The sequence below is a fragment of the Mustelus asterias genome, chromosome 22 (assembly GCF_964213995.1).
Source record: "Mustelus asterias chromosome 22, sMusAst1.hap1.1, whole genome shotgun sequence".
Taxonomy (NCBI): Eukaryota; Metazoa; Chordata; class Chondrichthyes; order Carcharhiniformes; family Triakidae; genus Mustelus; species Mustelus asterias.
In genome coordinates this window covers 11873909-11886684 of record NC_135822.1, presented here as the reverse complement: position 1 = coordinate 11886684, position 12776 = coordinate 11873909, and the positions used below count along the sequence as shown (strand labels likewise).

The 12776-nt window shown below is 41.7% G+C and overlaps 1 protein-coding gene across 5 annotated transcripts in view; it reads right to left on the bottom strand.

Annotated features, from left to right (window-relative positions):
* Window positions 1-12776, bottom strand: part of acot7 (acyl-CoA thioesterase 7) — a 260402-nt gene that overhangs the window by 153194 nt on the left and 94432 nt on the right. For 3 of the 5 annotated variants that reach the window (XM_078238517.1, XM_078238514.1, XM_078238516.1), the window contains one exon: window positions 11338-11452. In XM_078238517.1, the coding sequence (XP_078094643.1) occupies window positions 11338-11452 (115 nt within the window). Of the gene's footprint in view, window positions 1-1982; window positions 1998-11337; window positions 11453-12776 lie in introns of all 5 variants that reach the window. The other 2 variants (XM_078238513.1, XM_078238515.1) reach the window with 1 other exon arrangement.

Here is a 12776-nt window from a genome sequence, read left to right as displayed (position 1 = left end):
ATCAATCTCCTTCATGAGAAAATCAAATTTAAATTTATGTCTGAGCCTAATGTTTCTTTTAATAGGTTTTAAGTGAAATTAAATTATTTCCTACATTATCTGCAATAGCTCTGAACTCCTAGGCCTGGTCCCAAATTAGGTTAGATTCCAGATGGTTAATAGCCAAGACAGAAAGAGACAAATTATTTCAGGACATTGTAACAGAGTGTATTTTGTTCCTTGTAATCAACAGCAACCCCCCACACTGAGGTCACCCACAAATAAGTGATCAAGGTCCCAATGGTTACAATATTATCTCAGAAGATTTTCATATGAAGAGCAGACTATTGGTTCCATTCAGAATAATATTTATTGTATGGTTGCAGTGAACTCCTTCAGACTTTGGTCATCCTCACTAAAATCGGAGGCAACTCTTACATTGTATTCCATTATATTTGTTGCTAGAGACTATAAAAGGGATAGGCAAACTTACTGGCTGCATGGGTCACTCATGTCTGCTCTCAAATATAAATAAACAAACAACTAAATGTGTGTGGGGGCCTGGAAAATTGAAGACTGCAACACCCTAATTGGTATATTTAGGTCTGAAAACCACCAATGAGATGGTAGTCCTTTCTAGACCACCCGGCCTACAGATTCAAAACAAGAATGAGTAGAGTTTAAGACAGCAATCATACAAATGGGAAATAAGCAACAGGGACCGGAGCTTCGTAGGATGAATAATCAGAGTTCCAGTCTTGTGTTCTGCAGTTTGGAAACTCCATGTAAAAAATGAGTCGGGCACTTTCCATCATCTGAGGTATGTTTTGGTCAAAATGGGGATGGGTCAGGGAACTTTACTGTGACTGCAGTTGAGGCCAAAAAGAAAGGAAAATGAGCATGCTCAGAGGCCTTTAGGATAGCTGACACAGGTAAAGAGCTTCCGAATAAGAATACATTGTAAGAATAACATTTTAATACAACAAACGTTTGTCAGTTATATAGCACAGGATCTCTTATACTATGAGAAAGTTCTGCCATTCATGAATAAATGAAACAAAACTATCTGTTTTCCAACTGCGTAAACTGAGCAAAAAAGTGTTTGGACACAAGGCATGTTGTAAAAGGGTTTTGTGTCCACAATGTTCACTTGGGAATTGCAAATATGCAACATCCCACCCTGCACAAAATCTGGAGGCCTACAGTCCCCTCCCAATGACCTGCTCAAATCTAACAATTCAATGGATTCAAGCCTTTCAGCTCCATGGAGAAATCCATTAGTGTGCCAAAGCATCACACTGGCCTTGTAACCAACCACCAGTTATTATTTCCATTTAAAATATGCTAACACTTTATGAAGCTGCAATATTCCAATGCCTTTCCCTCCCAAGTATTAATTCCTCTACACTCTTGTTCTCTGAGACTATGCAGCCACTATTGGCAAGAGGGTGAATGGATGACCATGCTCCAGATTCTGGCCTCTGCATTCCGAACTGGCTACTAAGAGTACAGAAGAGCAACACAAGGTTGACATTGTCTAATCACCACTTCATCTTAATTCTTTCAATTATGGTGGTATCCTTTACATAGTCGTGGCCCTTCATCTAGGTTTTTCGAGAAGAATTGCCCCTGCACTACAGGGCAGTAAACTCTCTCCATTTACTGAAGTACCTGATATCAGCCAGATGAAGCAACTCAGACTCATGTCCCATAATTTGGTGGCTTCCATTAATGCTATACCTTCTGGGGTAAATAACAACAGTATGCTTCCTTCATTAATGTAGGATTTTGCACAACAACAAACATCAAATTTCGTTCTGAAGTCCTTCTTAGTTTTTTGGAGAAAAATAGCAGGTACTTTTATGGCATCTCTCAGAAAGAATATGCAGCAGTATTCACCTACACCTTTGCCTTCAGGATCTTAACCATGTGATATAAATTGTAGATTATTTATACAAGGAAGGTTCAAAGGACTGGTAACAGGAGAATGAGGCAGAGCTTACCTTTACGTTGTCGGTCTGCCAGGGAAAGTAATAAAAAGGAAAAAAGCAAACTAAGGTTAATATAGTTCAAGGGAAATGAATGCTTAATGTGGTACTATCTTTGACTGGTTAGAAATTAAACACACTTCACTTCTATGAATTAAACATTCATCCTATTTTGATCTAATTCAAGTAATCTGCAAACTGTGGCAGAAAATTCTGTGCAGTTTCTGTGTCCCATTGTATTCCAGTGGACTCCAGATACAAAGAGGTTAGAAAATACCAGTAATAATGAATGAATGTTTAACGCGCTCATATAGCATTCTTATGCTAATTTAACCATGGGTTAATGCTTTTGCTAAAACAGCTGATAACAAAAATATATAAAAGATACAACACAAAACAGGTTATTTGACCCATAGGGTTCACACTGACATTTACAGTTCTACTCACATTTACCCACCCTACATCCATAAAACTTAACATCCCATTTCCCTTCTTGATAGGAGCTAGACATTGCCTTGATGTATCCATTAATTTTCTGGCTATTTCTTCAGTCCAAGTCTCCCTGCCTTTCACCATATCAACCAGCTCTGTTACTTGGGTGTCAGTTACCTACATAAATAAGAGCAATTTGGCCATTAAAGTATTTCACATTATTGAGCCCATGGCATTTCTGAGACACATGATAAGGTGTTATATAAATTCAACTCTCCTTTTTTCTTTAGGAGAGGGAGAAATAGAATTGGGAGGTGGGAGGGAAGTCTTGTAGATTCTCACTGTTTCCTAGATCTCTGATTTTCATTTGTCCTCGTTTCTACTCACAAGGGCTAATTTTCCAAGTTTTCACTGCTCCCAAGGAGCCTTTCTGGCCAGCCACACCTAATGAAAAATCATAGACAGCGCATGCATGGCAAGCCTTCCACAAAATGAAAAAAAAATTGACCCTATAATCTCCCTCTTTGAAGCAATTCTATCTATGGCCTGGATTTTTGTCTGCAAGCCAAGGTGGAAAAGGTGGTGAAGAAAGCATATGGCATGCTTACCTTCATCGGACGGGGCATCGAGTATAAAAGTTGGCAAATTATGTTACAGTTGTGTAAAATGTTGGTTCGGCCACATTTGGAATACTGTGTCCAATTCTGGTCACCACACTACCAGAAGGACATGGAGGCTTTGGAGAGAGTGCAGAAAAGGTTTACCTGAATGTTGCCTGGTATGGAGGGTATTAGCTATGAGGAGAGATTGAATGAACTGGGATTGTTCTCCCTGGAAAGACGGAGGCTGAGGGGCGACCTGATAGAAGTCTATAAAATGATGAGAGGAATAGATAGGGTGAACAGTTGTAAGCTTTTTTCCCCAGGGTAGAAATAACAATTACAAGGGGGCACAAGTTCAAGATAAGGGGGGAAAGGTTCAGTAGAGATGTGTGGGGGAAGTTGTTTTTACACAGAGAGTGGTGGGGGCCTTGAATTCATTGCCAAGTGAGGTGGTTGAGGCAGTTACATTAGCCACATTTAAGACTTATCTTGATAGACATATGAACAAACGGGGAATAGCGGGATATAAGCGGTTGGTCTAGACAGGTTAGCGTGATTGGAGCAGGCTTGGAGGGCCGAAGGGCCTGTTCCTGTGCTGTACTGTTCTTTGTTCTTTGTCAAGAGCGTAGAGTCAGGAGAATTCCAGGCTCCGCAAACCCAACTTTTAAATGCGGTCACCCAGATGCGGTCCAGGATGGTGGTGACTGGGGTGCGCGCTATGTTAGAAGTTGGGGCAGGTGACTCCAGAAGCAGTGAGTACGATGCCAGTGTGAAGGCTTTCACCCTTCACGCCTGACACATTCCGCATGCCACCTCATGCCCTGTACGCACACCATAATCCCTCTAACCCTCCATGCCAACCTATGTCCCTGCACCAAATCCCCATGGTCCCTTATACCTACATGCCAACCTATGTCCCTGTATCCACCACCCCCCAGCTCCCCTCCCCCACCCCCATGGCCCTTTATAGCCCTATGCCAACTCATTCCAACCTATGTCCCACCCAGACGCATTCTTTGCCCTTAACATCAACCAAGCAAATTCACCTAGTATCTGCAATGGGCGGATCTCATGCAAAGCTGAGATAAAATGATGTCCATAAAATGAGTTTGAAATGTCTATTTACAAAAATCCATTTACTAAATTTACATTCCTCCAACTACATAAAGCCTTAATTTAAAAAAACAAACATTTAATTCAAGTACACGATCCCTTATAACAACAAGCATTGGAATTCATGGTCCCATTTGAAATTGTCTATAATCATTTGTAGCTATCAACCAAATTGTGAAATGGCATGTGTCCTTCTGTGATAATTGGTGGTTGTGAAATCAGTTACGCAACAGTAATCCAGGAATGGAAGCCCTCAGATTTATGTCAAGAGACAAAGTGAAATAGCAAGCAATGATTATAACACTCCAAGCATATATCCCCTAAAGATGTCCCAGGACCATATCCAAAGGGGTACCTCATCTCTCCAAAGGGAAACCCTGGCTATCCAAAGAAATGCACAAAGTTGAGACCTGCTCTTACCAGGTCGACTCTGCACACTCTGGGTTTCACACTCCTGGGCTGCCAATGTGTTTGGGGTGGAAGCAGCTTCTGATTTATAATGCCAGCTGCCTTCTTGAACCATGCATACACGAAACATGAATTACCCCCATTTCCGCCCCTACGAAAATGGGAAATTCAGGAATGGGACTTGCAATTTTCAAGTTCATCTGACATTTTCAGCATGGCAGAGAGGCTCTCATGGTGAAAATGCAGGCCTTGTATCTTCCCCTTCCATCTGATTAATGTGACTGAAAGTTATAGGCAGGTTTTAAACAAAAGATGAATATTATGGTGTGAATAATTAAACAATAGTCAGTATATTTTAGGTGAGAATGTACAAACATTAGAACGTCAGAAACATCCCTTATAAATGTAAAAATCTACAAGGAAAACAATTTAATTTGCTATGTAGCAGTCTAAATGTTATGTGAGTCTTAGTTGAAAGTAGCATTAGTAAATGTCATTAACAAGTGATAGTGATGCAAGTTGTGGGGAGTAAAAGCAAATCTATGACTATAAATGCAAGGAAATGTTGCTGGCATTTTAAAGTCACAGGCCAGAATTTTACCGGCTCGCAGAACAGCATCCTCCATTGGCCTGGGGCAGGATCTTATGAGCCTCGGGCGAGCAAAGCAGTAAAATTCTGGCAATAGAGTTTTATGGCACAGAAAGAGGCTCTTCAGCCCATCCTGTCTCTGCCAGCCATCAAGCACCTATCTGCTCTAATACCTGAACCTTTAATGAGACTAGGTGTGCAGTATTGTTTACACGCATTATCAATATTCTTTTAGGCATTGCACTGGTGCTAGGACAGCAATGCTTAAGTGGAGACTAGTAACCTGTGAGAACATTCTCTCCTTTTATACATTTACGAACTTAAAATCATAGAACCCCTCCAGAGTAGAAAGAGGCTATTCGGCCCATCGAGTCTGCACTGACAACAATCCCACCCACGCCCTATCCCCGTAACCCCACATATTTACCCTGCCAATCTCCCTGTTGCTAAGGGGCACCTGAGCACGGCCAATCAACCTAACCCGCACATCTCTGGAGTGTGGGAGGAAACTGGAGCACCTGGAGGAAACCCATGCAGACAAGGGGAGAACATACAAACTCCACACAGACCGTTACCTGAGGCTGGAATTGAACCCAGGTTCCTGGCCCTGTGAAGCGGTGGATTTTTGTTTTACTCAATGAAGGGCCAATATGCGGTAGCTTTATATGTTCCTTAGTTACTCATAAAACCCAGGAAAAGCCGCATCCTAAAAGTTGCCAGTTTATCTCTTAGATGTAGAATTTCTCAGTTCAATCATTCTCCATAAATCAGTACCATATCCTCATAAATGAACCATTGATAGCTTCTTCAATAATATAGATCGCACGTGTAGAATCCACTTGGTAAGCCATCTCCTTCCCATTACATTCCAATTTCTCCACATCTGCATACACCTGGTCTCTCAACATTAAGGAGCTTTAGCAGTTTTTATGTTTTATTCAGGAATATAATGAGATGCCTAGAGTTACATCCAATATAGCCTGGGAATTGTGTGGTGTGATTTTATTGAGTTAACAAACCCTATCATTTCCTATTTTGTTGGAGGCATTAATATATTTATAATAAATGAGCAGTGCCTTTGCTGAAATCATGGACAGCGGAATTTGATGTGACCATATTAAATGTTTGTAAAGCAAAATTACACATGGAAATTTCAAGCTGTTTATGTAACAAAATCACATTCCAGCTAACTTGCAGAGATGAATTCTATTTTACCTGCAAATGACAGACAATCACAAGTAAACCCTCGCCATTTATTTTTCAGAGCGAGAAACAACAGCTTCATAATTTGTGGCACTGCACTTAGTATCTTAATGGCTCTGAATATTCCTGAACACTCAAATGTCCATAACAGCCCATAATTGTTGGCCACGATATACTCAGCACAGAAAAGATCACATTGACTTGCCCTATGATGACGTACCACAGATACAGTCTGCACGGAATAAGTGGAGATAGTATGCTCTGAGAAACTGGCCTCTGATGTGGAGATGCCGGCGTTGGGACTGGGGTGGACACAGTAAGTAGTCTCACAACACCAGGTTAAAGTCCAACAGGTTTATTTGGTAGCACAAGCTTTCGGAGTGTCGCCTGCCAGCTTTAGGCTGACAATGCATCCAATAGCAGTGGATGAAAATGCAACCCTTTTAGCATAGTAACCTGAGTACTGCTGTGGTGAAGCCTATGATTGAACAATGGAATCATGAGCAATGACACTGCAATGCACCACAGAGGTGGGCACCACCAGTGCAACCACTTAATAGCAGTAGGAGAACTGTTATTAAGGCTGCTGTCACTAACTGGAAAACCAGCAGAGAAAAAAAGAACAACTGAAATCAAACAACAGGCATTGATTTTGCCTGGACCATCTGGAGACGCACCTAGTGAAAGATATATTACATTCATCACTGATGAAAGATGTAACGTCCCTCACCACTTTCAACTAAGTTTCAGCAGCAAATTCAAAGGGCCACAGACTTAGGGCTTAGAAAAAGCGATATCATCACGGCAAGAATTGAACACGTTCAAGAAAGCAACCCACCAGCACATTCACATGACAGTAGGAATGAGCGCTAAATGTTACCATGCCAAGGACACCCCGTTAACAAATCTGGGACCAAATTTTTAAATCCCCAATATTCTTGTATTTGGGGCCTGACATTTGCTACAGAAAATTTGTTGAACCAAAAGAGGGTTGAAGAAGCATTACTTTGACAATGCAGGGCAGCCTGTTGGTAGCAGTTGAGCCAAAAGCAGAATTAACTGAGGAAGATGGCAACAAACTGCTGAGAAATCTCATGGGGATAAATAAGAGGATTAAGGAGTGATCTAATTGAGGCGTTTAAGGTGATTAAATAAATTGATAGCATAGATAGAGAGAAACTATTTCCCCTGGAGGGAGAGCCAAAACAAAGGAGCATAACCTTCAAATTGGAGCTAGGTCATTCAGGGACAATTGCAGAAAGCACAAAGGATAGGGGAAATCTTGAAAGCTATCTGCTGAAAAGCTGCTGGGGTTAGTACAACTGAAAATATAAAAACTGAGATTAATAGATTTTTGTTAGGAAGATATCAAAGGTTATGGAACAAAGATGGAGTTAAGACTCAGATTAACCATGATTTAATTGATTGGCAGAACAGGCTTGAGGGGTTGAATGGCCTTCTCCTGTCCCTATATCTGAGGCTCAAGGTAAAACCAGGGGGGTAATTTAAAACGTATATCCCTGAAATTCACGAATGGAGGGAGGAAAAAACGGCCAAGGTTCTTGTTCTTGATCACTATCCACTAATCCCTGGTGGAAAACGAAGACATCCATGTCACCAGGAGAGTAGAAAATTGGGAATATCTACCGGCGAACCCAATGGAACATTAAAATCCACCAAAGCAACTATTGTGCAAGTAGTTATCATGTAATTTTGCACTTCATTATGTAACTCGATAATAACCAAACTGTCCCCCGACATGTACATTGCATTGCACAAAACCATTTATTTGGCAACAGCTCTCCCCACGTGTCCACCCAAAATAGACCTCCAAGCTTTAAACAAAACCCACAGATTAGCCTTGTAATCAACTTGCTAAAATTCCTGGTAATTATGTTTTTAATTGGCTGTCTTCAGAGTTCATTCTACTTAGTTATTTTTGCTCTGTTTTTCACTACAGGTGCAAGTTGTTTTATTTTTGTGGGAGAGCATTAGTTCAGAGGGACTCAGTATTGGGAATGTTGTGTAACCAACTCAATGTCAGACCATACCTCAGCTATGTCATTCTCTAAATGGAAGATTCCACAGCAGAATCATTTCACTAAAACTATTGAACCATCTTGGAGAAGCAAATGAAATGCTGAAGTCCATCCTCCAGCAAAAGGAATCAAGCATTTAACCGCTGGTCTTATTTTACGTTTCACAGTTCTCAGGAGGGTTTGAAGGCCATTTATTTAACTTGAATTTCACATTTTTAAGCTCCTGGCTGTGTAAACCATCTTTTTTTAAAAAAGTTTATTTATTAGTGTCACAAGGAGGCTTACATTAACACTGCCATGCAGTTACTGTGAAAACCCCCTAGTTGCCACACTCCAGCACCTGTTCGGGTACACTGAGGGAGAATTTAGCACGGCCAATGCACCTAACCAGCACGTCTTTTGGACTGTGGGAGGAAACCAGAGGACGTGGAAGAAACCCACGCAGTTATGGGGAGAATGTTCAGACTAACCCAAACCGGGAATCGAACCTGGGTTCCTGGTGCTGTGAGGCAGTAGTGCTGACCACTGTGCCACCATGGGGTGTGATCCTTTATCAAGAAGCAAACCAACAAATGGCAACTGGGTTTAGGTGTTGGAGTTGACAAAAGAGAATTGACATCGAAAGGCCGATCCTTGACACCTTGCTACCTGTATACACACACATGGAACCCTTTTAATATCAAAGAGGCCAACATATTAAGACAGCACTTTTGATGAATGCATTTTTTTTAAAAAATTGCTTCATAAGAGAATAACTTTAAAGTTGGTGCCGTGACAAAATAGATCAACATGAATAAAACTATCTCATAACTCACACATCTGGAACTAGATTTTCAACTCCCAGAGGAGCTACAAATTGGGTCGCAAAATATTAGACTCTGTCTTCCCGGCCCCATGTCATTTTTGTGTGGCCTACAGGCAGGTCAGGAAGACCTTGGGTGCAAAACACACATGTGCATCTCTTCTGAGGCCGGTATCCCATTGTGAGGACCACAGGAAATTTACATTTTCTCCTGTAAACTATTTTCAAGTGGTGGTGTGGGTTTTGTAAGCCCTAAAAACACACACACACCTTCTTGGAAAGTTTGTGACCATGAGAGACAACCTGTTGAGGGATGGGGAACATTCTGAAAGTGAAGTGTAAAATGTTGTGACACCTTCAAATGTCATTATTAGATACAGTATTGTTGTTTTTTAATGGAGTGATTCATCATTGAGCTCTGTCCCACAGTGGTAAGTTAGCCATTATATTAACCACCACTGTGTAAGTTTTGACATGGATTATAGTACTTTTTCCATTGGATAGAGTGCCATAATGCATTCAAAAATGTAAAAAAATATTCCGACAGCATCAGCTGTCATGCTGTGTGCTGTGATTTAAAATCACAGCTCTGGCTGCTTTAGCAAAACCTACTTTTGGAAGTTAAACATCTTTGCTCCTGCTCCTCTCCATTGACTGACAGGCAGGTTGATTTGAAAAGGAAATGGGGCACCATTTGTTCTGTCAGTTTCAGGAAATGTAGCTGGAAGTTTGTTATGTAACCATTATGATGCTTGGCTGGGTTTCCAAAGCTGATGGTGAGTTCAGCTCAGCAGGTTGTCTATTGATCCAAGTATGACTGGAATTATGAGACTGCAATAACAGAATATGCCTTTGATGCAATTTCTTGTTTGTTTACAAACCTAAAAGGCACTTAAAGAATAAAGCAATCTTTGCATTGGATTAGTTTTTTTTCCAATAACGATGATAGTGTTTTTGAATTGAGGGTATTATGAGATTGTTAGAGATTTAATTTTTTTCCAATGATTTCAAAATATTCCCATTGCTATTGCATGACTCCAGAGGACTGTACATAGTTGAGTGTCTGTAGAGGGTACAAGTAGGGTATGGTGGTTGCATGGGCAACCTGAGGGGATATGGCCTGGCAAGGGATCTGCGTGGGTGCTGAAGGCGCTAGTGCATGACGACATCGCTGAGTGACTGTGGAGGTTACATGTGGGGTATAGAGGTGGCATGAGCATCTGGGGTGGCATGGAATGGCAAGGGTATGAGGGACCATCGAGTGGCAGGGGGTGAGTGTGATGCTGTGGAGTGAGATTTTGGGGGCCTATAAATGATGTTGGGAGCTGGGCTGCTGTTTTTGAGAACAGAGTTGTGCCTTCCCACCCCCATACCCACACACCACATGCACCCTATTGCAGCTTGCAAAATGAGCTACAAACCCCACCCCTGCATGAAAAGACAACATTTCCAGGCAAAGTCACACACGGGTTGCGTGTGCATTTTTGGAAGGCGCAAAAGTGTGCAGGTTGTGTTTTCCCCGAGCTCACACACAAGTCTGAGCCGTGGTGTTTGAAAAGTGACAGCTTTCTTATCATGTCTTTTCATTTGCGGCGGATTTGCAGCCGTATCAAAAGCTCTACCTTTCCTTGAATTGTGAAGCGAGCAGTTGAACCTCCGTTCGACAATTATATCGTCAGATTTTCAACTTTTTCCTTTTGATCTGAATTTGTATCTGATTTGGGCGATGTTAGCGCCGAGTAAGTGGAATGAGGAGCTGAATGTTCCCTGCTCTAAATGGCTGAATATACCATGTCAGAACTATAGTTAGCTGATGCTGTGTTTCCATGTGTGGAATTTTACAGTCCCATTAAAGTCAATGGAGCTTTGAATGGCTCGCTGCATTTCACAGCCCCGTCCCTGACACAATGGGGCCCTGAAATTCCACCTCGTGTCTTATTTGATTTTACCTGAACTTTGCTTCAGGATAATTAGTATGGAATTAAGATTAAGATTAAAAAAGCTTAATTCCAAGTGCTACTGTATTCTAAAAGACTTACATGAGCATCGTAACAAGGTAAAAGCTGCGAGAAGTAATGGAAACATGGTACAGTTAATGGGAGGACCGGTAGGGTGAATCTGACAGAAATGATTGCCTCACAACTTTCTCTTAGATCAACAAAAATGGAAATGTGCAACTTACCCACATTGATGGCAGGCAAGATGATATCTTCGCTCCTTTGTTTGGTCTCTATTCGGTCCAGTTTCTGAGCTTCGTACCTCTTTCTACCTTCCTCTTGATGTTCTGGGCTTGCATACTTTTAAAGGGTACAGGAAGAAAAGCAGAAAATTCCATGTTCATTATGCGACTTTAATTTTACACACAGCATTTCTGATGATTCTACTCAAATTTGATTTGATTTCGGATCTCAAACAATGATGAGACAGAGTACAGGAATGAGATAGAGAATCTGGTGAATTGGTGCAGCAACAATAATCTCTCCCTCAATGTCAACAAAACGAAGGAAATTGTCACCGACTTCTGGAAGTGTAAAGGAGAACATGCCCCTAACTACATCAACGGGGACGAAGTAGAAAGGGTCGAGAGCTTTAAGTTTTTCGGTGTCCAGATCACCAACAACCTGGCCTGGTCCCCCCATCCCGACACTATAGTTAAGAAAGCCCACCCACGCCTCTACTTTCTCAGAAGACTAAGGAAATTTGGCATGTCAGCTACAACTCACACCAACCTTTACAGAGGCACCATAGAAAGCATTCTTTCAGGTTGTATCACAGCTTGGTATGGCTCCTGCTCTGCCCAAGACCGCAAGGAACTACAAAAGGTTGTGAATGTAGCCCAATCCATCACGCAAACCAGCCTCCCATCCATTGACTCTGTCCATACTTCCCACTGCCTCAGCAAAGCAGCCAGCATAATTAAGGACCCCATGCACCCTGGACATTCCCTCTTCCACCTTCTTCCGTCGGGAAAAAGATACAAAAGTCCGAGATCACGTACCAACCGACTCAAGAACAGCTTCTTCCCTGCTGCTGTCAGACTTTTGAATGGACTTACCTTGCATTAAGTTGATCTTTCTCTGCACCCTAGCTATGACTGTAACACTACATTCTGCACTCTCTCCTTTCCTTCTCTATGAACGGTATGCTTTGTCTGTATAGCGCGCAAGAAACAATACTTTTCACTGTATGTTAATACATGTGACAATAATAAATCAAATCAAAAAACCTTTGATTGCTTCTCAACCATTTCTCAAAGGCCGACTTCCAAAATCAACAGCAACATCAAACAACAGTGGCTTGCAATTATTGAGTAACTTTGACTTGAAAGAACATCACAAGGGGCTGCACAGCAGTGTAACAGATAGCAAGTAGTACAAGAGTTAAAAATGGACTGGCTTTGAGTCAGCGTTTAAAGTTGCGGAGAGAAATAACAAGAGGGGGGCGGGGTTGAAGAAAAATATTTCAAACAGCAGAGCTAAGTAATGAATGTCTCGAACACGATATTGAAGGGGGGGGGGGGGGGGGGGGGTGCACAGTGACCCAGATCAGAGGACTGAAGAACACAGGCTGGGATGGAGGAGATTGCAGAGGTAAGGTGCAGCAAAGTCGCCGAGGGAAAGA